General features: G+C 32.9%; 2 protein-coding genes and 1 long non-coding RNA gene across 5 annotated transcripts in view; 2 read left to right on the forward strand and 1 right to left on the reverse strand.

Annotated features, from left to right (window-relative positions):
* The window catches only part of disp (RND transporter family member dispatched), a 258,859-nt gene that overhangs the window by 101,502 nt on the left and 130,496 nt on the right, over positions 1–26,861 (reverse strand). The window lies entirely within an intron of this gene.
* Positions 1,932–25,845, forward strand: LOC141390041 (uncharacterized). Its single transcript, XM_073962473.1, has 4 exons — positions 1,932–2,360; positions 24,571–24,744; positions 24,810–25,265; positions 25,461–25,845. The coding sequence occupies exons 1-3, from the start codon at positions 2,271–2,273 to the stop codon at positions 24,846–24,848; spliced, it is 303 nt and encodes a 100-aa protein (XP_073818574.1). The 5' UTR covers positions 1,932–2,270; the 3' UTR covers positions 24,849–25,265; positions 25,461–25,845.
* Positions 13,088–20,219, forward strand: LOC141390042 (uncharacterized). Of its 2 annotated transcripts, XR_012409252.1 has the most exons (3): positions 13,088–19,406; positions 19,481–19,789; positions 19,854–20,219. It is a non-coding gene; the product is annotated as an uncharacterized lncRNA (long non-coding RNA). The 2 variants fall into 2 exon arrangements; XR_012409251.1 differs by having other exon boundaries at positions 19,481–20,219.

The following is a 26,861-nucleotide window of genomic DNA, read 5'->3' on the forward strand; positions in this document are numbered from 1 at the left end:
TATTCTTGGCTTCAAAATATGACGAATAGGAAAGAAATAAAGGACTTCTCAAGATTGCTTGAATCCGATGTACGTTCAGCGATACAATTAAGTTTATTTAAAATTAAAACTATGTCATTTATAGTATGTTCAAGTTGGCATACTTCTAAAATTAAAGGATAAAGAGGATAATAATGAAGTTAAGCCAATGGAGGAATACTCCAGACTTAAGCAATCATAAAATGAATATTTCATCAATTCTTAAATTAATTCATCCAAATTGATTAATTGGTAATTAAGCATTAATTTTAAGACCAGGATATTATTGATACCTAAGTATTAATTTTTACCATAAAATAGTATATAAAAATCAATTAGAATTTTAAACCCTAAAGAACCCTCCTATGCCTATGTTCTGTAGTGTGAATATGTTGCGTATGATACCATACCATACCTTCTGTATGCAATATTATTCTCATACTTTGTTGAGACCTTGGTGCGCAAGTTACGTATCCGTACCCCACCGACCCCTACGCCACTGCAAACATAAACCACATTATGATGAAATACGAAATATCAAATATCAATAATGCAAGCAAACACAGCGAAAACTAGCGACAGCAACTGACTGTGCTTCTGCTGGTTTTCGACTGCAAAACAAAATGCAAAATATGCTGAGTGGACATTTTCCAGCAACTTCAAGTTCAATGTTATAAAATTAATTTAGTCTTAAGATAGAATTTGCTCAATAAAGAACTAAACTAAAGTTTATTCTTTTATTTAAACGAATAACTAGATTCTTAAGAATCCATAGTTATATCATATAACTCGCACGACACCACACATTTTATGTACCTTATACCACCAGCGATCACGCCACATATGTAACCTGATCCCCATACATTGTTGGGAATATATTTGTTCACACTGCACCAGGCCAGCCAGCATGTATAATGCTGGCTCAGCAATATCCCACGGTCAGCATACTTAGCTTAAATACTTAGCTTTAAGTAGATGATAAGAAGTAAGTTTAGTTTGAATCATAATAAAGAAAAGAGAAGTCGCATTTGCGGCATCTCTAGTGAAATTAAATAAATGAACTTTTCATGGCGATCCTGCCAGGAGTGACTGCGGATCAGAAGATTCCAGGAGAAGTCGGGACTAATGACAAAAAGGAATCGGATAATTTTCTAAGAAAACATAACCATTTGCAATGGCAAATAAATATTACAAATAGATAAAATGAAAGTGTCATACGTTGAATCAACAAAACAAAGAACAGTGAATAATGATGCAAATTGGCTAAGAAAATCTATTGTGAATAAAAAAAAATTGTTTATCACAAACAAAAATAAAACACCAACAAATTAAAATCATTAGTGATCGTGATGATTTTAAAACACGATTTTATTGAGTTTAATAATGCAAACAAATCTTGAATGACCAATGAAAACAAAAATATTGAAAAGTTTTATAGGGCCTGTGGGCATAATCAATTTATCGTGGGTCAAATACAAACTGGCTAAAACACCATTGTTTACGTTAAGGTAAACACAATATTAGAAATGATCATAATTAACCATATCGTGTCATCAAACAAAATATATCTGCCATCATAGTGTTGTGCCCAGTGAGATGAAATGAAATAAATGATCTTTTCAATTCCAAAGGGTTGAGGATGAGAGATGAGTGAGAGTCAGTTGTTGTCTAGAATCCAAAGACAACGGTTGATTAGACGCCACGCAAGTTACGTACCAACCCTTCCCCCTTGATTAAAAATTAAATAAAATGTATTCATGTCTGCTAAATGTAGCAAGAACAGCAGTCTCAAATGAAATTTGAAACTTTTGTTTTCGTTCCCACAATTCCAGACAGTCATTCAATGCAGTGTAAGCAAACACCTTTCGCTACAATGAATGACAAACAATTATAAACAACTAAATATTAAGTTAGTCTTCAGATCACATCTAAAAAATAAACACGTTTCGGTTTTTAAATGGAATAAAGTTTGCAGTTCCCTGCTGCATAAAAATTATAGGAGCTAGAAAATAGATCCTTCTGGAGTGAAAAACGGATAATTAATCGTTAATACCCACACTCGTGTAAATACTCTATACTACAAAAACCAAAAGCCAAGAGGAACAATGCAAAGAAAAATCACCGTGAAGAAGATCACAATCCGGCATTGTATGAGCGAAATAAAATATTATTACTATATAAAATTAGCGTACATATAAGTTAACAGCATTATGTGTTTCTCATCTCAACATAAATACTTACGAACAATATAAATGCCAATACAAATACCAACATTTACAGGTAGCAGTGAACCTTTCCCAGCTCATCGGACGACAAGTGGCGTGATCATAATAAATGCAGATGTAATCAAAACTCATAAAATTATTTAGCTAACATTTAATCTTAAGTAGAATTAAGAATTCAGTTACAAATTTGGTACAAATAAAGACAGTCGCTGCAGTAACATAAAAAATACAAATTTATTAAAGAAATCTTTAATTTATACATACATATATACAAATTAAGAAAATATATAAATAAATCACCGAATTAAAATATGACAATGGGAAAAAGCATGGTCAGCATATTCCCCCAATCCATGTTTTTCACACAGGTAACATGACCCAGCGGGCTCGGCAAGTGCAAACAAACGACACATTTAAGTTAGTCAGTGTTATGTTAACCTACCTAACTTACGTTACGCAAGCATTTCACTGCCATTTAGGCAAGTGTACATTTTCGTTTTTCGTACGATGTGGCAATACCGCACATGCACAAAAGACGATCACGACCACCAAAAAGAACACGAAGAAGGCGCCATTAAAATATTTCAATCATTTCTCGAACGACACCAATAAGGAGCAAGACGTGCTCAAACAAAAGGTAACACAACCAAAAGAAAAGTTGCAAATTCTAATTTGCAAATATTTGCAAGTGTAAAATTAATAGTGCCTTGAAATTATAATTGCATTCCTGGCTTGCGACCATAAAATAAAATTACCCAAAGGGGGTAGTTGAGTTTCTATTATCAACAATGTGAGAATGATAGAAAAATTAACGAAATGATTTTGCAATTTTTTTGTAGTTTCTAGACATAACCAGTGACGACACAAAACCTCGTGGTGCACATACCACGTTACCGTTACCTGACACATCTTCACAGACCACAAGTTGGGAATAATCGGAATTGTTTCTGCCTTAAACACCAATTTGCAAACATTCCAGTGGACGAAAATATTTCGTTGGTGTCCTTTTACAATTTGGACGCAAAGCCAAATCAACAATTGCTTGCAAAAATGTGTGCTCGTCTTGATCAGCCCTTTTGCCGCGACGTCATAAGGCAGAACAATTCGTCACCAACCAACGTTTGATTTCCTTTTGTGTTTTGTGCGATACGCATTTCTCTTGTTGGAATGCCAATAAGAATCCAAGTACCCTGCCGTAACACCAGCAGCGGTGGACACTGACCATACTCAACTCCATGAAACATCATTGCATCACCAGATCCCACAACGTTACGAGTCTCCAGTGATATAACCATCATTGCATCGTCTCAACATTTTGCCGCAGCTGATACTTGATTTGAAGTGCTACCCCCTATACCTCTACAATAGTCAGTAGCAGTCAATTTCTAGCAACGCTGAAAGTTCCAGAATTCAAGTTGAATACCAGATAAGTACACACTGTGAAGGAAAACAAAAATTATCATTCCCGTAAGTAAAGTGTACTTGTGCAGTTTGTGTGACAGTGATTTTTTTGGTTACCCTTTATTCTTCGCCAGAGGCGGGGAATATTGCGGTCCACATTTTTGCAAATTTTATTGACGGTCAGCCAATTTTATAGAAGAATTTTAACAAAGTGGCAACTAGAATCCACCGATGCTAAAAAGACATCTAAAACACATACCAGATTGGAATCCACAGATTACGATTTCGTAAAAAAACCATTCCTTCAGTTAAAGATATGCTGATGGATACGCAGAATGGCTAACTTATTCTTAAATATTATGCAAATAATAATAGTCTGAATGAGAAACCGAGAAATTTGCTCACTAATAGAAAAGCAAAATATGTTGAGTCGAAGGATACGGTTGCTCACTTTCAGACAGTGATGAAATCGAAAACCAAATTTGTTTGTTATTTCCAACGGCATCAAAGGTACGTATTGTATTTATATGTCGAAATAATTGCCTTAAAAATATTCTATCAATTCAATTTCATTTAGGATTATTACACATCAGGAAAAAGAGAAAGATTGTATAATAAAAAAAAAATATACAATTTAAAGCGATACACCAAAAGCCCTACAAAGGAGAGTGATCCAATTTGTGGATGAAACGGTCGCATGCAACAAATTTGTTAATAACTGCTTTATTTTCTATATAAATATTTATATATTATTTATTTTCAAATAATTATATTTTATTTATTCAGTTCCTGAAGCTGAGTGCGACTTCGCCGTCAATTGTATTCGAAGCCAAAACACTACAGCTGATGAATTTGACATTTACTGGAGAGAATGTTCACAGCATCGATTTTCTCAAATAGAAAATTCAGAGAGTACCAGTGATATTTTGAAAACTTGGTCGGAATATAAGGTACACAATTAAAATATGACAATGGGAAAAAGCAAGATCAGCATTTTCCCACAGTCAGTGTCATTCGCACAGGTAACATTACACTGCTGCCACGACAACAAACAGCAGCAAATGCCTATGCAAACAAACCCCTCAGTCAAGTCAGTCTGCCAGAGCAACTCGACAAACAAAACACAAACCCTTACCTACCGCAACAACGGAAAGAGACAGCAACAGAATCAACAACAACAAACAAAACAAATAAAGAAGAATAAATTAGTTGTAGGGGAAATATAAGATAATTAGATAAAATTAAATAACTTGTAATAATTAATAAAATATAATAATCATAAAAAAAGTTTAATTTATATTAGAATTTATGTGGTAGTTAAATTTATTAATATTTTCTTCCAAAGATTGATATAGATTTTTCACTTAAATACCCTAAATCCTGTAATATTATTTTAAAGTGGCCACTATACGAGAGAAAAGTCTGACACTTAACAGCATCTAAAATCGTAACTAATATCGATAATTGGTGATCCTGCCAAATCAACTTGCTTTGTAATCAGCAAGAATTCCTGCGCTTTTATCCGCAGAAGAAAAAAGTCACGATGTCTTTGTTTATTTAACTCCATTGCAAACCATATAGATTAGCACATAGAACGTCATGTTTTCAAGTGATTAGTTAGATCTTTGCTTGAAAATGAACCTTAACTATACATCTAATGTTTGCCAATTTATTAAAATCCTAGTTTTTAAGTCCAATCCAATGTAATCTGTGAGAGCATAGCTCGGTAGATGAAATAAATAAATAATTTTGGAAATTAGAAGATAATGCCATAACGCCGCATCAATCTGCAGACGTTAGGGCCAGTAAGCGCGTTGCGCTCGTGGTCAAAAGTTGTTTTTTATGAAAATGAAAAGATGAAGAAAAAAAACATCAAAGATATGAAATGTGTTAAAATAAACTAAATTTATATAATGCCATAATAAAAAATAAACAAAGAAAATTCTGAATAATGGGAAGTAAGCAAACCAACATAAGTGAGGTTATACAAGCGACCGCGAATGCTAGTTATACGTGAATCCAATATAACGGACCCACCACAATTGCCAATGCAAATTTAAAACTCGCGAATCACCGAATTTGTTTACTCAGCTGCATCATAAATTTCTGATGCAACTTATTTCTTTTCCCACGGTAACAATGAAAGAGATTCGATGCCTTTAGATTGTAAGCCATAAGTTAATTTTATAATCTCAGTCTGTTAATGTACTCAATAAAATACGGTTCGGTACCGCTCAGAATAAAATAACTCAAAAAGTAAATTTTTTGGTGTTTTAATTTTACTGGCGCAGTCTGTATGATTCAGAGTGAAAAGCTGAATCCTTTATAAGGACATTCGGTCCCTAATATAAAGAATTAAATAAAAACAATGATAATAAACTGTCAATGTGAAAAGCTGACGTGAAAAATAATGATTTTTTTTTTAAATACGAAAACTTAAAATAAAATTGAGTTTCCAAACTAAAGTGCATATATCCCAAGCCAGTGAACATTTCCATAATATATGGGTTGTTAATAAACTAAAACTAAATTTTCATACCATATGAATTTGTAAATCTCTAATTAAAAAGACCACCTGTATAAAAAGACCACCTGTAAAATCAAAACCTACCGTGAATTGTGAATAAAACACAAATGAAATGACACTATCGCTAGCTGAAGGGCTCAGGGAAGCCCTCAATATCCCTGTATTCAACGGTACCAGCTAGTACCTCCTATCAAACTATTTAAGGGATGTTAATATCATCCTCTCCTTGATACAAGGGGAACATAAACCAATTATAACAAACATACTTGCCAACAGACTACAAGGCAAGGCTCTGCAAGCGGTGGAGACATTAATGCAACCAACGTGGGAGCAAATAATTGTTAAGTTAAAAGAGGAATTTGGCATTAAGGAATCGTTCTTCAAGTTAAGGACGGATTCTATGAACGTAAGTGTAGACAATATAGCATATTTACATGATCAATTACTAAAAATTTAATGTAAATTAAACACTAAGTATGTACTTAATCCGGACAATGCACTATTCACACCTCTTGAAAATAAGAGAAATATTTTTAAAATTTATATAGATTAATTACCTTTGTATATAAGAACTTTCTTAATACAAAATAATATTGATGACATAAATTATGCTATAACGTATCTCACCGAAAACGATCTACTTAAAGACATTCGACTAAAAAAACAATAATCAAAATAATAAGAAATTTAAACAGAAAAAATCCAATCAACATGCGGCTAATAATGTGGCTAATAATAGAGGTCACATTCATAATAATTATAATCCGAATAATAGAGGATTTAATGTTGTTAATGATGGTAACAGGTACAATGAAAACCATCAGCCGATGGAAATGGGCAATATAAACAGTGCCGAAAATTTTCATTCACCGCCCCAAAATCCTACTTACCAATAGTTCCATTAACTATCAATGGAATAAAGGTAAGGTGTCTAATAGATTGCGGCGCTGTCACCACATTAGGCGATTACCGGATATTTGGGGCAATAGCCTCCAAACGTAATATCAAATACAATTTAAAATTAAATACTCTTACCGGAACTAAAATTGTAAATCAGGAAACGATCGTAAATGTCCCAGTCGAATTTAACAGAATAGGTGAAACTATGTCTGTAAAATTGATAGATTTAAAAAACCGTAATTTTGATTGCATCATTGGAAACAACGTCCTAGTACCAATGAGGGTAATAATAGACATTTTAAATAAACAACTTATAATTGAAAATACTAGGGTACCATTAATTAATGATCAGCCTCCATTAAGTTACGAAGAAATAACTATACTGGAGATTCAAAACATTGAAACTTGTAGAACTAATGTACCAGACTATATGAGTACCGAAGAGGAAAATAGGTTGGATAAGTTGTTAAGTAAATTTAAAAATACCTTCTATTTAAAAGGACAATCCTTGCCTATGCTATTACATCGGATAAACCGATATGATCAAAAGTATATAGATATCCCAAAATTCACGAGAAAGAGATCGAAGTTATATTTAAATCCCATATAACCGATCCAACACATTTGCCTATGCAACTTTAGACAGACATACGAAATGCAACAATGTATTCATTTACTTTATAACATTCTTGCAATGTTTTTAATATATATTTAGCAGAATAATTTCGGAGTCGCTGCCTGCAACTCGAGGCCCTTGAAGAAAACATTTGGAAAAGGCAAAAGGCAGTTGATTTCGGGAGTTGAAGACGTTTAGTGCAACATTTTGATAAGTTTAAAGTCAATTCAATAAATTTAATTGTTGACGGTATATTTTGTTATCAAAATGAAGACGATAGTCCTTAACTGGCGCCCGAGCAAATGTCCATGAAAGCAAGAACAGTATGGATCAAAGCGAAATTAATTTAATAAAAACAATGATTAATAGAAAAATAAAAGGAAGATAAAGTCGTTGTAAACAAGAATAGTGTGGAAAAAAATAAAAAAATGTAAATGTTGTAAATGATTTTATGGTAAAAATTTAATATCCACAATTTATATAATGTGAAAAATACAATTGCAGAAGCACTATTGGGAAGACCAGACCAAGCAAGTGCTATGCCACACGCATTTTGAAGCAAGCAGAAGCGTACCTTATTTCAAAAAGGACGCAAACCGAATCATCGGTAAGGTAACCAGACGTGACACAACACGTATCCTGGAATTTATTTAAAAAGGGCAGTTGTTCACCGTTCAAGTGGAAACTTTTACAAAATATAAATCCATTAAAACGCCACAAGTGTTTTTGGAAAAAAATTTATGGCGACAGTACAAGAACTCATAGCCCTGCAGGAAGTAAGGGGCAGTAATTTTGATATATTCGTGGCGACAATTAAAAAGGCTCCGCTTGAAAGAAGAACGGAAGAGTTCTACGTAGGAAAGCGTAATGAGCTAGTGGGGCTCTGGCAGACGTTTGAAAAGGCAGAAAACCAGATCCGCAATGATCCGTCTTTGCCAGAGGACGACCCATACATAGCGGAGAATTTACACAAGAACATTGGAGAAAAGATTAGTTCAACGATGGACTATATCGTGGCGGAATTAGACAAATTGAAGTCTGCAAAGAGCAGGCCAGGTCCAACGGAAAAGGCCCAAAAAACTAGTTCAGAAGTCCAAACATCGGTCCAGGTAGAGGAACCTGCATCTGCCCAAGGTAAGGAACAACCCGAAAGAGAATCTTAAGTGTCAATTCAAGTTTATGTGCTTGAATGGAGTAACACCAGATTCTAATTAGATTAACATGCTACTTCGTTGACAATGAATATAGACAATACCATATTTGCTATTTTTTTTATCCTTGCATTGATAGTAAATTTTAACTGAAAAATTTGTTCATTGGAAATTTAATTTAAACTTCACATGGAATGGGAATTAATAGTCGGTAGAACTAGCTTGCTTAGAGAGGAATTCTTAAAATCCTACAAGTGTTTGAATACTGATAGAGAGACAAAACAATTTGTTATACCGTCTACAACAAGTGAAGTACGAAAGACTCTCAAAAGCTCATAAGGCAGCAACTTTTGCATTTTTTATCGAATTACATGAAAATTGCTATACCTTTGCTGTAGAGAAAAGATTTCTATATCAATTCCTGAATCTTTACATATTTTTTTTAATAATCCTAAACTACGCGAGGAAAACAAAAAGAGACCATTCGGGAATCTTCTCATAAAAGCTTAATTTATCCAAAAGAAGAAAAGGTCAACAAAAATGCCAAACCCTAAGCTTGAGTTTCTGGAAGTTGCAACCAACAAAATTCCTGATTATGACGGAAGTTCAGGTAATCTTGAATACTTTATTGACGCCATAAATTCAATAGATTCCGTGAAGTATTCGTAGGAGGCAGTAGCTGTAAACTTGTTTAAAAGTAAGTTATGTGGAACAGCCAGAAATTTGATTTCTAAGGAGTCTACTCTAACTGAAATAGTTGATACTCTCAAATTATCAGGCAAAGACGAAAGTGTTGATGTTCAGAATGCGAAGCTTATGAGCATTAAGCAATTAGGCAAGGAAGTCAATACTTATGCCAAAGAAATGGAAGAATTGTCCAAAAAAATTAGAAACGGCATATTTAAGAGACGGTTTACGTTACTACAACTTCAGCGGTAGAGGCAATAATAAAAATACACCTATCGAAAAGGTAAAAACTGTTATTAAATCTAGATTCCATCAATAGCTTAACTAAAGCCACTGGTCAGCGAATATGGGTAATTTCCATAAAAAAAACGCGGTGGAAGAAGTGGTAATAGTTGTAATAATGATACTCGTGGAAATTATAACAGAGGAAATAATGTTAGACTTCTAAACCAAGAATACCCGAAAAACTCCCAGGATCCTCTAATATCCCAACAGTAACTGTATTTTAACATATTTAATTTTCATTAAAACTTCTTTAACTGGACAAATGTCAATGTCTGTAATTAAGAACGATAAAGTTAATAGTGAACTTATTGATGAAAAAAAGAAAATAACTAGTAATGTTGCTCATGACTTGGTTCGAATCATTGGAAAATTGCTGAAGATTTACTCATAGGAAAAGAATTTCATGTTGTTCATCTCAACTTTCCAATTCCATCTGATGGAGTTATTTGTTTATTTATCAAGAAGATAATGACTGGATTGTCCTAAAGAATTCTGAGTATTCGAAACATATTGCCATAAAAATCTACCAAGGACAAATCCTAATATTTTTCTGCTAGGTATGAAGTCCCAAAACGTATTAACATAAGGACCACTAGGACAGTACTTCCAGAATTAACTCCAAATTAAAATGCTTATACATCAATTATTAAAAATGATATAAATACGATAAGAAAATTAATTAAAGAATACAGTATTCAAAAAGAACATATTTATTTACAAATATATTTATTTACATACATATTTAAGTTCTTTATTATTTAATAGTTTTATGTATGTCAGCAAATAATTATAATTTCATTGTTTACATTATGCAGGCTAATAACCCAAATAAAGAAACAACTTGATTGGTTCCGCATTGTATGGGTTATTGGCTGAAGTTTACAAGAAATTGTAAAGCTATCTAGGTGTACACAATTCAAGTTTTGTGTAAGTTAACGTATGTTAATAATTAATAATTATTAACCCTACCTCGTAGTAATAACACGCGCGGACAATTCGCGCAACATATTTCATCACGCCACTACTTGGTCCTTGAAATGCTGATGCGCTTATTAGTGGTGCGGGTATTCAACCGGTAAATATTCATTTTTCCTGGAAGAATGCAAGGAAAGCATTTTCACACACTTATTTTGTCAAATAATATTAAGCCACAAAATCAAAGAATTAATCGGATTGTATTTACACGCCCACATAAGTGGACAACAATCCGGAATATCGTTGTTTTATTAATTTAACATATCACCATAGGTGATAAAAGGAACACAACGTTAACTGGCGCCCAACGAAAGCAATTGAAAGTGTTGTAAAAAGTCTTTGTAAAAGACAAAAAAGCACGCCAATTCCTTAACAAAATTAAGTGTTTAAAAAAAGTTTTTGTAAAAGACAGAAAACACGGGAATTCTAACAAAAAATTATAAGTGTTTAAAAATGTTTTTTGTAAAAGACAGAAAGCACTTGATTTCCTTAACAAAAAAAAAAAAAAAAATTAAAAGTGTATAAAAAAGTTTTTGTAAAAGACAGAAAACCAAATTTGTTTTCTTATTTCCATCGGCATCAAAGGTACGTATTGTATTTATATGTCGAAGTAATTGTCTTTAAAATAATCTTTAAATTCAATTTTATTTAGGATTATTACACATCAGGAAAAAGAGGAAGATTGTATAACAAAATATACAATTTAAGACGATACACCAAAAGCCCTACAAAGGAGAGTGAACCAATTTGTGGATGAAACGGTCGCATGCAAAAAAAATTGGTAATAACTGCTTTATTTCCTATATAAATATTTATATATTATTTATTTTCAAATATTATTTATTCAGTTCCTGAAGCTGAGTGCGAGACTTCGTCCTCAATTGTATTCGAAGCCAACACACTACAGCTTATGAATTTGACATTTACTGGAGAAAATGTTCACAGCTTCGATTTTCCCAAATAGAAAATTCAGAGAGTACCAGTGACATTTTGAAAACTTGGCCTTCAGGATTTAGTTTGGTAAGTAAATTTATGAATATTTTTCTTCTCCCAAAGATTGATATAGATTTTTCACTTAAATACCCTAAATCCTGTAATCTTATTATAAAGTCTACACTATACGAGAGCATCTAAAATCGTAACTAATATCGATAATTACTACATGGCGATCATGCCAAATCAACTTGCTTTGTAATCAGCAAGAACTCTTTTGGAAATTAGAAGATACTGCCATACTGTCCAGGCAGACCAATCCAATCCGTCGATCGTTGATAAGAAAGGAAAATGCTTAATAATAACTGCAATGTCAGCGAGAGACATCATAATTGTTTACCAATAGCCAATATTCTGTAATGCAACACCCCATACGGGTAGCAGCGTCAGCATTGCGACATCCATCATAACACAGCACAACGCTCCGCACGGGAGCAGTGTCAGCAAATTGTTATAGGAAACTAAGGCTTATTAAGTCTTTTCTTGGTTTTATAAGTAAACTCGAATAAAGAAACATCTTTATGTTAACTGGCCCCCAACTAAAAGGGACAACAAATAAATTAATAAAATGTTCGTTGCCTTACGAGACGAACAAATAACAAAAAAGTGCTAAGTGTAAAAACAATTTAACAAAATAAATTTTGTTACAAAAGACGAGACAAAAAGAAATACAAAGAAGTGCTAAGTGTAAGAAGCAACTTTACAAAAAAAAAAATTGTGTCATAACAGACAATTCAAAAAACTAAAAATTTTTCAAACGAAAAATATTATCATAGCCTCGAAATAGCCTGGGCGGCAGGATATAAAGACAAATAAAGAATAAGTCACCAGAGTTTCGAAACAACCTAGGCAGCGAATAGGATCGAATAAAAGGAAATCAACCGACTACCAGCCTATCAACTTATCAACCAGTCATCTTAATGTTAATGTAAAATCCATTCTATTGTGACTAAATCTAAGTTGTGAAGGTGACTGAAGAATTTTGAATTAACGAATATTAGGGTGAGACGACGGAGACTGTGTTAACTTGTACATATAAGCTAAAACATTATTTTATTTTTCAACATTATTGTTTCCCACATCATAATAAATGCTTACGAACACTGTAGACGCTTCAATAAAAACGGATCAGCTTACAACAGCGCATCCAAAATATGGAACATGAACCAACACAAATAACTGCAACGTCTTCCCAAGCCTTCAGGTAGCAGTGAACCTTCCCAGCTCATCATATGACTAGTGGCGTGATCGTTGAGAAATACAAATGTAAACAAAACCCGTTGTAGTGTGATAATGCTGTGTATGTTACCATACCTTCTGTATGTAACATTATTCTCATACTCTGTTGAAACTTTGGTGCGCACGGCACCACACATTCTGTGTGGCACATACCATCCGCGATCACGCCACATTCGTAATTCTATCCCTATACATTGTTGGGAATATATTCGTTCACACTCCACCAGGCTAGCCAGCATGTATAATGCTGGCTCAGCGTTATCCCACGACCAACAATACCATTTTAACACTTAGGTTTAAGTAGACAATAAGTTGTAGTTTTAGTTGGGATTCAAATAAAGTTGTGAGAAGTCGCAATGGCGACTTCTCTCCTAAATAGTACGGTGTTTTATTAAACATTTAATTTAAACATTCATTTAATTATAACAGACATTTCACCGTAGAATTAGCAGCTAACATTTAGAGTTAAGTAGATTTAAGTTTTCAGTTGCAAATTGGTACGAATAAAGGGAGGCGGCATAAAAAAGCCCCGGTTATCTTTAAAAAAAAATAAATTCATTAAAAGACTTTTTAATTGTCCAACGAAATTGTCTAATGAAATATAGTGGAAAAAATTTAATAAATAAATAAATTAACGAAAAATAAAAGAAAATTGAATTGAATCGATAAAGTATGAAATATAGTGGAAAAAATTTAATAAATAAATTAACGAAAAATAAAAAATTTTATTGAATCGATAAAGTAATTAAAGAAAAATATGAATTAAATAAAATGTAGTGGACAATATTGAAAAACTAATAAAATAAATACGATTAAATTGAAAAAATAAGAGCATAGGAATAAAAATATAAAGAAAAATTAAATTAATAAAATACATGAACATAAAACTAAGTAAGGAATAAGAAAAAATAAAGCGTCACAAGGAGCAGAATATTAAGTGAAAGTTAATAAAGAATGTTAAATAAACAATAAAATATTTTAAAAAAGTATATTTTAAAATTAATCAACAGGAACAGAAATTAAAAATTTAAAGAGCAAATAATCTAAACAGTTTATATTTAAAAGTTTATATTTTAATAAAAAACACTAAGTGAGCCAAAGAAATGAACAATTATAAGAACAAATCAACAGGGTCAATTCCGAAGCATATGAAACATGAAAGTCATCGTACTGTAAGCCCTATTTCTAAGTACTTTTATTTCTTACTAACTTAAGGTTTTTTAAACGAATATATAATATTAATTTGTCACAGTTAAGATTTTTATTACTAAACATTAATTTTCCAAAATCAAAAACAATTTCATCCGAAAACGGGCATTTAACAATTATCCTCTAATATAAATCCTTTAACCTACATCCCAAAATCTTGGCCTACCAATGCAAGCGTGCCGTTGTTGTTGTTCTCGTGCCATTGCACTTGGCTGTTATAATTGCTGTGACGTATAAATCTCCTCTTTTCCCTTCTCTCTCTAGTTTGTAAGACTCAGCATATAAGAACTATTTTGTATGTCAAATAGAGTACACTCGAAATCGCTTATAACGTCGTCGTTTATAACGTCATATCGGTTATAACGACGATATCCAAAAGTCCCAAATTTCTGGGGCCCTTTATAGCCCTATCGCTTATACCGACATATCGGTTATAGCGACAAATTTCGTCGGTCCCTTGACCGAAATGTCAACCATTTGCTTAAGCGAGAGTTCCTCGACACTTGCTGACTCCGAGGAAATTATGTATAAATTCGATGGAATTCCCAAATGTTAATCAATAAGAAAATAACCACAAATAAAGAAGCAACGGGCTCTCATTAGCCCTGAAAAGTATTTTCAAGTTGATCATTTCTTTATCGGTTATAAAATGTCTTATGATGCACTACTCTGACTAAAGTGACATAAGTACACTAGAATACCAAATGAGTTATTTGTGGCAAGGAAATATGTCAGTAACGAAGTTTTACCGTGCTGTCTACCAACACCTTTCTCTTATTCTAGACAAAATAGCATGCTTGGATTACGATGAGAAAAGTTTAACAAATATGACTAAAGCTTACAGAGATACAGCTTTGGATACCTTCATCAGATGTCTTAAGGGTGAACTACCAAGATAATTGGCAATTTCGGTCACAAATTCGCTTCCCCAGGCCCTACATATTTGTTTGAAATTCGAGAATATGAATATCAGGACCCATCATGCTTTCGGTTATACGAAAGGAACCAATGCGAATCACCAAAATCACTCGATCTCCAAACACGGACTTTTCCCAGAACTAGTCCATTTTGGAGGACAATATAAATTTCAACCGAGACCTCCAGTCCCTCCGCGAAATTCAAATCCATCCTGGTTTAGAACTCCCCAGTTCCACGATAATAATCCACGTGCATTCCCATAACAATTTGTTCAACAGCGTCCTCAATTTAATTCCGTTAGACCAAATAATGCGTTTGGACAACAGTTCGGACAAAATCGTCCTCAATTCAATTTCGCACAACACAACAATTTTGCTAACAATCCATAACCTATGGATTTCGACCAATCTGTACAAACTAGAAATGTTAATTACAGTAACAGAGCACAATTTAATAATGCCCCATTTAAAAGACCATCAGTCGGTACTTTCCAGGGACCGATAAATAAAATGCAACGTAATTTCCATCTAGAAACTACCGATAATGATGGGCTAGGTTGTGATGGGAATACAAGTGCTATAGACACAATAGAACCCAACATATCTCATGGATCTAAAGACACTCCTATAAACGGCGATGAATGTGACGAACCGTATGACTATGACAATGAAGAACACGAAAATAAAAAAATCGCAAAAATTATTGACGGCATATCAGTAGTGACAGAACCCGAAAAAAATGATGGCATATCAATTCTGAAAACTGAAAAAATAATTGACGGCATATCAATTGTGAAAACCGCACAAAGTAATATTTCATTGAAGGAATATCAAGAAATATTACCATCCAAAGAGAATGAGTTGTTGAAGGAATATCAACAAATGAAAGTTAACACTACGGTCAACACTGCCAACGAAATTAATTTAGCTTAATCAGCTTTTAATTTTGTTTGCCAACTTCCACACGCGCGAGTTACATACTCTCACCCCCCTAATATGCACACTTATGCTAACCACGACGAGGTCAGCATAATTGTGCAAAAATATTAAAAATATTAAATAATGAAATTGGATCTAAGTATGTTGAACAAATAAAGTCATATTGAATCAAAACTACGGTCTTTTATTTTTTCCTAAGAATAAAATAAGTTCGACCAATAAATAAAAGTCAACTCGCGTCCGTTTTATTTAGAGCTCAGGTTACCAATCGATGTATACTGGCTCAGTCAGGTTATTCACACCAAAAATGCAATTATGCCAAAGCAGCAGGTATGCACATGAACATGACGTGACTGTGGTAGAAGGCAGAGGTTGGCAGGCAACAAGCTGTATACCAAATGGGCAGTCTTAGCCACGGAGCCGTCGCGTTTAGTCGTAAAATAATTTTAATCTTTAAATTTTGTTTTGAAAGTTAAATCCTTCAATTGTGCTTGATGAACTAAAACTTTTTAATCCTTATAATTAATTTGAACTTGATGAAATAATTTTTAAGTCAATTTATTTTTATTCTGGAAAATTATAATTAATTAAATTGTGTTTCAAAAAAGGAAAATCAATTAATTTAAAGAGTTTTTATTAGCAGACCGCCGCGTAGTATATTTTTTAGTGTAAAGGAATAAATATTCTTAACTGGCGCCCGAGCAGGGACCGGTATAAAAACAGTGAAGAAAATCTTGCCGCAGTAGGAAGCAGCGCTAGCGAATTTGACAACTACCAGTGTTGCTTCTAAAAAGGTCTAACAGGATCCTTTCGGTACCGGTCGTCGCGAACGTTCCGTGTGCTAAGGCTCAAAACTAGCCTTAAGAAAAAATTAAAATAAAAAAGAAAATCTAAAAAGAAAAATTTCGATAAGAAATTAAAAAAGGAAAAAAAGTTCCATTCATTACATTTAAAGAAAAAGTTGAAAAAGAAAGTATAATTTTTTCCCCTCCTAAATATAAAAAGGAGGAAATGGAAAAAAAATTTCTTTACTAAAAATAAAAAAATAAGAGAAAAAGGTTCAGTGAAAAAAGGAATTAAATTTTTTTTTGATATAGTTCGGTGTACGATTTGTGGATATTTTAATCTCTGGTTGTGTGTGTGTGTTTTCTGCAGCCTCGAACGGATTATGCTTAGCGTATTTTTTCTGTAAGTAGACAACCCTTTTTCTATAAACATAAAAATATTTGTTCGAAATGGAGGATGTGAAAAAATCTGTGACGGAATTGTCAGGTGCTGTAAATGCTCTGATAAACAATATCAGGAGCGTAGAGGTACGCCTGGGTAGTATTGAACAATCGAATGGGCAAAACACTCAAGCCTTGAATACGCTCAATAGTGGAGTCGCCAGTATGTCACAGCGAGTGGAATAAATCGAAGGAAGGATCGTCGCGTATAGTCGTAAAATAATTTTTATCTTTAAATTTTGTTTGAAAGTTAAATCCTTGAATTGTGCTTGATGAACTAAAACTTTTTAATCCTTATAATTAATATGAATTTAATGAAATAATTTTTAAGTCAATGTATTTTTATTCTGGAAAATTATAGTTAATAAAATTGTGTTCCAAAAAAAGGAAAATCAATTAATTTAAAGAGATTTTATTAGCAGACCGCCGTTGAGGTCTGCGTAGTATATTTTTTAGTGTAAAGGAATAAATATGCTTAAAATGAATACCTCTTTTATCAGAAAAATAAATTGTTGAAGGAATAGCAACAAATGTTACCGTCCAAAGAGAATGAATATCTCTTTTATCGGAAACAAAACATTATTACAAAAATAATATATAAAAGAAACATACACATACAGTGAAGTGAAGTGAATACAGTGAAGATTAAATCATCTACATTTATTAAATGAATAGAACGAGTCCACAACCTTCTCAGACGTTATGACGTACCCTCGTAGTATCTATTTTCTGACATAATTAAAAGGTTAGGGAAATCATAGAGATAAATTGTTAACCACAATCATGGAACGATATCAAGATAATTCTTATGAATAACTTTGGGGATAAACAGATTTTAAAGGAATTATTCAACAGATTGGAAAGTGTTTCAATTAGGACCAATATTATAAGGACCAGGGGAAGCAACAAACGATAAAAATATTTAAAACCGAGTTTATTATTTTGCAGTTTACTCATGCGACAAAATTGCCCAATACATATATAAAATATATATGTACACACAACCAACGACCGATCCAGAATGGTCAAAATGCAAGCTAAGCATTTTGATCATTGATATGAAATAAGCGTCTAGCTATAAGTTAGTCTTAAGATATCGTTTTATGAATAAAGTTTGAAAAACGGAATTACGGTTCATTTTTATTACTGGCGCAGTCGGTCAAAGGGTCACAGATCCCTTCAACCATTAATGTGAACGAGAAGTTTAAATTAATAAAGGATTCGGATATCAGAGTGTTTTCTATAATTAATATGAACGATAAGTTAAAATTTTTTAATAAAAAACTCGGACATCAGAGTAAAATATTAAAAATATAACACCGATTCCTGTAACTGATGTGAACGTGAAGTTTAGTTAATAAAGGATCTCGGGAAAACAAATTAAAAATAGAACACTGATTCTTGTAACTAAAGTGAACGATATCTGATCTCGAAGAAAACGAGAAAAGGCTCATTTATAAACTATATAGACGGCGGCCTTAATTTGCATCAAAAATTCCTTAATGTGAATTGTTTTTTTTTTCACCCTGACAAACGATAGTTTCTGACAGAGTTTTACAAAAGTTCGCCAAAATATGCGAAACAAATACTATTGACTTTCTCACTACGATAAAACACGATTTAGTGTTATTTTTTTGTCGTTTTAATGTTATAAAACCGTCGGAAACTGTGAAGAAATATTCCACGAAAATATTTTCTGGATAGAATTGTCTATTAGGAAAAGCAAATACTTGTTATGTCACCCTGTTGCCTACGTCGTATTACACGAATCACCGTGCAACACTGTATGGTGATCATATGTTTGCTGCTGACGAGTCAGCATTACATTGGTCGATGAAATTTTCGCAGTGGCGATCCCTATACGGCTTGCATATGGTTTCTGCACCATTTGCAAAAGTTGCAAATGTAGCAGCCGACAAAATAACATCGACACAAAAAAAAACCAAAAGGAATTTGGCGACAAATAGTGTGACGTTGGTACAGATACCAATATAATTAAAGGAAAAATACATCCAAGTGAATGTACAGTAAATTTAGTGTGTTTGGCGGCAACAATTGTAAAACAATTGTTAATATACCTGGCGTTGCAAATGTAATGGTAAGTTGTTGCACACAAAAGGGTTTCACCCCAAAGCAAATTTTAATAAATTTTTTTTTTCGCTTTTCTTCTAGAATCACCACATGGGTGCATAAACTGTACCTGGCGCAATACCAAATTTTGGGCCTGCACGTTGTGGCGTAACGGTACCATGGTACCACACCATCTTTTAACAAGGCTGAGAAAATTTATATTCCACAACGCCTGTAACCAAAACGCAAAAAACCATCAGATTTTATGAAGCAATTATTACAATTGCCACCCCCACAACAAATTTATGCCAATTCTTATGGAATTTTATGCGGTTTGCGGAGAAACTTCAATTGCCACCCATTGGAAAAATTCCCAATTGGTCAGTTAAGGTGCAGTCAATGAGTTTAATGGTAACCAAAACCACCAACTGTTCGTGTTACCAAGTGCTAACCGCTGAATGTGTATTTTATGCAGGAATATTTCGAAGCATTTTGCCAGCTGCTACCAAAATAAAATCTTTGGGTAAACTCCAGCTAACCCCAACCTAAATTTTGCAACCAACCTTATAACATCGATATATATGGCGGCAATATTAACACCTGTGCCAAATATCATCAAACTTCAAGCTCATTGTGCCAGGCCTTTTGGGCCCCAAAACATCAAACGAGAATTTACAGTATAGTCAACCATTTCGAGACCGGAATAATTCAAGCTGACAATCCAGAAAAAATAGTGATACATAGTGCTCCATAAAAATTTTGCCATGCATTAAATTAATGTCAACCATAGCCGCGGTTCAGCGGTAATTTTGAGATAAAAATTAAAATATTTAACAAAACAGATCATAAGATTTTGGTAGATATAGAAGAATTATTATGTATTCAAGAAGTTTGTGAAATACACAACTTTAAAAAAGGTCCGGGTGTGGAAGTTATTAAGGGAAATATTGACCCACATTTTATAATGGACAAAATTAGAGCCAATCATTTAAATTCTGAAGAAAGAAATCTATTAAGTCAACTCCTAGTGGAATTTCAAGAAATATTTCCAGATAATAAAAGGTTATCTTTTACTCATGAAATAAAACATAATATAATTACTAAAGACGAAGAGCAAAATATACAGGTATCCTTACATCCATAAGGAGGAAAACCAAAAACAAATAACAGAAATGTTGCAAAATGGTATTATTGCACCGAGAAATAGTCCTTACCACAGTCCTGTTTGGGTGCTACCTAAGAAATCAGACTCATCTGGAATAAAAAAATACAGACTCATAATTGATTATAGAAAATTAAACGATAAAACGGTGGATGATAATTATCCGATTCCAAATATAACTGATATTCTGGATAAATTAGGAAAATCCAATTATTTTTCCATTTTCGATCTTAAAAGTGGCTTTCATCAAATAGAAGTCGAAAAAAAGATAGAACTAAGACTGCATTTTCAGTTGACAATGGTCATTATGAATTTAATATGATGCCATTTGTATAGAAAAATGCACCGAGCACTTTTCATTGGTCGATAACATTCTAAGGGAGAATGTATCAAAAAAGGAATATATTTTTTTCAAATGGTTTAGAAGAACACATTAAAAATTTTAAATCTGTACCTGGTACAACTATACAAATGTGAATTTCTAAGAAAAGAGGCCGAATTTCTTGGTCATACTGACTGAGAAGGGAGTATTTCCTAACAAAAAGAAGGTTGAAATAATAAATAACTTACCACTTCCTAAAACAGAGAAAGGTATAAAATCATTCTTAGGAATGACCGGTTATTACCGAAGTTTTATACAAAACTATGCTCATATAGCAAAACCAATGACACAGTGTTTAAAAAAGAATTCCACCATCAATATTACAAATCCAGACTATATTGCTGCATTTAATAAATTGAAAAAAAAGTTAACTGAATTCCCGATACTGGTATATCCAGATTTTAATATACCATTCGAAATAACAACAGATGCTAGTAACGTAGCTAGAGGTATAGATGAAAATTTTACGCTAATAAAATGCACATACTACTATCCAAAATTAAGAGAAAAAATAACTGAAATGCGTCGTACGAAGGATAATTACAATGAACAACTTCTCCAAGGGAATCCTAAAGAAACTGGTTGTTTATGTGAGAATCGCTACAGTGGCATCACTGTAGCCTTAACTGAACATACCTCACATAAACGAACACCTTCGTTCCACGTGATCGATAATTTAAGCATCGATGCTATGCACGATATTCTAGAAGGTATTTGTCATAATCAATTTTATATTTTATAAATGAAAAGAAATACTTTACATTGGATATTTTAAACAATAGAAAAAAAAAGTTTGAATATGGTGAACTGGAAATAAGAAACATTTTTCAAGATATATCCATAAATCACTAGAAAAGTAATTGATTACGAATTTCTGCTCGTGAAATGTTAACGTTTGTCCCATATTTTCGTATAATGGTTGGTGACATGGTCCCTGAAGACGACGAAGTTCGGCAATTGATTCAAAACTTATAAATATAAGTACATGATTTCTCCATAGAGTCGTTCTAAATTAATATTGAGCAACACAACAAAATGTATCTACGTCCACTATGAAGCAAAACACCGCATGTTCAAACTATATTCTCATGCAACTACTTCCAGACGGAATATAAGCATTTCTATAGCAAAAAAATACCAGCTTTATTATGCCAATTTTTTGCTTTCACAAACTGAAAGTCCAAACATTCAATGCTGTAAGAATGATATTTCTACAACTATTTTCAACGATTTAGTAGCTTCAAAAATTAATATGTCAAAAGATTCATTAACCTTGTTTAATTGGAGGTTGTTCGGTGAACGATCGAAACGTGTAACATTGGGAGAACAACGAAAGTGTGTGCTACCATTTTCACAAAACCAGCCTCTTGGATCAATTTGCTGCTGCGATTTTAATTGACAAATATAACCCATCTGGATTCCACTGGCGAGGTAACAACATTAAATATTTAAAGCATTATACTGCATTTGCAATTGATCCTAACGATCTGAGAGACTTTCACGTAGTTACTACGGAATCATTAGTAGGGCCTCCAACAACCCTATTGAAAACAGCACGATCAAAATTTATGCTTCGTGTAAAAGAAACGCGCTAACTGCATATAACTACATTATTTTACTTTTTATAGATGTACCAGCAACCAGTTGTTCCCTCCAAGATATTTTAAAAGCGTGGGATTTACTTCATCTCAACAATTTTTTCAATGGCAAGTTTAATGAATTTAAAATTTTATGATCAAAACATTTGCTAATTATATTCTTTTCAACTGATGACAGTTGTAATGGTAATGACTCATGAAGACTTATATGACCTTCTTCCTAAAATTAAGTTTGAGGATAGAGTAATTTTTAAACACCACTATCAAAAACGGAGAGATGAAGTTGAATCCCCAATAACTTGTTTCAAAGCCGGATCTTTTTCGCAATCCATCCAGAGTTGCATTACAAATAAAACACCTTCAGATTGTTCAGAAACCAATATACAAGCCACTGTACTGGAAATCTTAAAGGATCATAAAATCGGCACCAATATTATTAAAAATTATGAGAAGGCAAAAAAAGACTATCAGACCAAGAAAAAGCTATTATTATTGTGGGATCGGTGTATTTCCACAACGTGGCAACCCTTTAACTTAGACGAGCTTCTCTCTAATTACAACAGACATAAATTTTACTCAAACTCCTTTGAGTAGAGTCTTCGCGGAACCGTCGAAAGTTAAAGAAGTTTTTTTTAGTCAACCACCGAGACGTGAAGAAGTTGCTACTCAGCATTCGCAACAGACAGACGCGCCAAACGAAGACGGCAAAATGGCAGACAGCTTACTTTGCAACCGTTTACTTACTTTGTGTTAATTCTTTATTTTTATTGTTTTAATCAAATACTCGTTTAAATATTCCAATAACTTTTATTCAATACCTTTTATTGTTTAACTTAATAAAACTCCTCCATTTACTTTAATATTAAATAAACGTTAATAAAACATTAAAACCAACCCGGTCTCCCATTTATTTAAAACGGAAAAGAGATATTCCTATAAATCGGTGCGTTAACTGGGATACCCCAATCCTACATTTGGGTGCTCAACCGGGATCCTAGACATTGACCGTGCGTGTTGTGAAATAAATAAAAGATCATAGACATTGTCCAAAACCGTGAGTGTTGCGAAATAAAAACCCTTAAAATAGACCATAAACGTGTTGCAAAATAAATCGAACATTCTAGTAAGAAACAAAAAGAAACCTAACGGAATAGTCGCGACGTGCAAAAGAAAGAAACAAGACGTACGAAAAGAAAATAGCACAATGAGCAGTTTAGGTATGTTTGAATGTGTTCGTGAAAGTCTTCGTAGGAGTCGAAAGGCAAACATAACCGCCTTACATAAATTTGTTTTTTGAGTCGGAAGGAGATAGCACAAATAGACAACGGTTGAGAGATTTTGAAGGTTTCGATTTCTACGAGAGTTCGGCTAACTATCAACAAAAGGCGAAGTATGTTAAGGAGCAGTTGACGACAGCAGACTTGATTTCAATTTGTATCGTATTAGGCATCGGCTACAACAACAGCAATCTAACGCTGCACATATTCAAGAATTTAAAGAAAGGAAGTTTACTAACAAGCATCAATGTCAACCACCGAGACGTGAAGAAGTTGGTACTCAGCATTCGCGACAGGCAGACGCGCCAAACGAAGACGAAAGACGGCAAAATGGCAAACGGCTTACTTTGAAACCGTTTACTTAATTTGTGTTAATTCTTTATTTTTATTGTTTTAATTTTTATTGATTAACTTAATAAAACTCCTCCATTCACTTTAATATTAAATAAACTTTCATAAAACATTAAAACCAACCCGGTCTCCCATTTATTTAAAACGGAAAATGGACATTGCTAACTGGGATACCCCAATCCTACATTACTCATACAATACTTCAATATTTTCATAGCAATAACATCGATATGACTCTACAAACCAGTTACCAAATCGAAAAGGAAATTCTAAATGTATTCTCTACTGAGAAACTGGAATATTATCGCACAGACAGAGGTGGAAAACTATATGTGAAATTTCAAAAAAAAAAAAAAAAAAACAAGTATAAGAAAAGAGTTAATTAGGTCATAATTGTAACATAGTCATATTTCTATTTACAGATGAAACCATTCTGGCATACATCACTACCATCAAATTTAACACCTGTGGAATTCAACAATGCATGGAGAGCGTCATCTAAATATAGAACAAAACTATTTCTGGATGGGACAAGCAACATTACTGATATTTTAAAAATGTGGCCGCAATATAAACGGTCAAACGGCTATCAATTGGTAAGATACAAATTTAATTTGTACATATAGAAGGTGCTGATATAACTTTATCATATATTTTTCAGATTGACATTGATTTTAACGTATTAAATAAACACGGGTAATCTTTAATTGAGTGGCACGACAAATTAAACAGCATTTTGACTTACACAAGAGATAATATAAAATGCGGGATCCTTATATGAAGGAAGTATTATGTTCAGTGGAAAAGGATGGATTTGAAAAAGGAGGGCATACTACTAAAAGTTGTCATTAAATAGATAATTAGAAATACTTCTTACTTTCTAGATAACAATATATTAAAACTTTTATGGTGTCTTCATGGTCACTTATATCCCACAAGACTCACATGAGTCCTTTATTAACCTAAACGAGACAATGCAGGCATTGATAACGCATATGCAATTTTTATCAAAACGGAACGAACCGATACAACCTTTTATCCTAGGTCTAGGAAACCCAAAAACGATAGAGGTGGAAACCTTTTTTTGTATACTTAGACGGCTACTTAATGCCTATTAGTAAGTTCAAAAGAGCAATTAATATTTGTTTTAAATCATTTCATGCACATAATGTAGAATATCCATTGCCTTCATCGCTATTTTGGCAGTTCATAGAAATATATATATGAAATGAAGCAAAAAAGCAAAACAAATTCAAAAGTTTGCGTATTAGTAGATGCAAATTAATTATTATCATTATTATTATTATTATAGTTAACGCCACGGCCAACACTGCCAACCAACCTAATCCAGCTTAATCAGCATTTAATTTTATTTGCCAACTATCACACGCGCGTCCGGTTTACTTAAAGTTCAGGTTACCGGTCGGTGTATTCCTGCCCAGTCAGCTTGTTCCCACCAAAAGTCAATTATGCCAGAACAGCAGGTATGCACATGAACATGGCGTGAGCAGAGGTTGGCAGGCAACAAATGGAATATCAATTTGGCTGTCTTAGCCACGGAGCCGTCACATTAAGTCGTTGTATTCGATAATTACTTGGTGTTTAATTTCTAAGTTAATAATTCCTTGTGTTTAAAAATAATCATTGATAGAATCCTTATTGTGTTTAATTAATTAAAGTTAATCATAAATCAAATTTAATTCTTGTGTTTAATTAATTAAAGTTAATCATTAATTAAATTTAATCCTTGTGTTTAAAGATAATCATTGATAGAATCCTTCTTGTGTTTAATTAATTAAAGTTAATCATTAATCAAGTTTAATTCTCGTATTTAAAAATAATCATTGATAGAATTCTTCTTTGTGTTTAATTAATTAAAATTAATCATTAATAAAATTTAATTTAAAACAAAAGCAATATCAGTTATAATTAATTCCAAGAGCGGAACGCCGTTGAGGTCTGCCTAATATATTTTTTTGAGTGTAAAATAATAAAATTGTTAACTTTATTAATATTATTATTGTTATTATTATTATTATTTTTATTATTATTATTATTATAGTTAACGACGTTGGCGACACTGTGCCAAAAATTAATTCCGCAGCATAAGCTATTTCCACGTTCTAACTTTAACACGCGCTTCCGATCCAGTTACAATATTGCAAACCATGAGAAACAACATTTGCATGATCAGCGTCTGCATACTGGCGCATGTTGGTGGAACATGATCCATGAGGCTAACGAACCAACAAAGTTGGCTAAGAACAGTTAGTCTTGGCTGTGTCGTATTCGAGTGAAGTTTTAAATCCAATAACTGATTCAATATTTTTGTGAATATAAAAATATCATTTATGTAATTAATTAAATATCTTTGTGAAATGAAGTGTTAAATCAAATAATTGAAATAATATTTTTGTAAACATAAAAATATCCTTTAAGTAATTTATTAAATATCTTTGTGAAATTAAGAATATCATTAAAGTCAATTTGTGCAATTGTAGAAAATGTAAATAATTGTGTTTCATTTTAAATCAGGCGAGTTACGTATCCGTACCCCACCGACCCCTACGCCACTGCAAACATAAACCACATTATGATGAAATACGAAATATCAAATATCAATAATGCAAGCAAACACAGCGAAAACTAGCGACAGCAACTGAATGCGCTTCCGCTGGTTTTCGACTGCAAAACAAAATGCAAAATATGCTGA

Source organism: Musca autumnalis, unplaced genomic scaffold (genome assembly GCF_047663935.1).
Source record: "Musca autumnalis isolate F117 unplaced genomic scaffold, ASM4766393v1 scaffold_1, whole genome shotgun sequence".
Lineage (NCBI taxonomy): Eukaryota > Metazoa > Arthropoda > Insecta > Diptera > Muscidae > Musca > Musca autumnalis.

Excerpts from the sequence above, each read along its gene's own strand:
- LOC141390041 (XM_073962473.1), top strand. The coding sequence starts at position 2,271 with ATGCCAATACAAATACCAACATTTACAGGTAGCAGTGAACCTTTCCCA. Across the intron at positions 2,361-24,570 it reads TGATCATAATAAATGCAGAT|ATGAAACCATTCTGGCATAC; the intron begins GTAATCAAAACT and ends TTCTATTTACAG. Across the intron at positions 24,745-24,809 it reads GGTCAAACGGCTATCAATTG|ATTGACATTGATTTTAACGT; the intron begins GTAAGATACAAA and ends TATATTTTTCAG.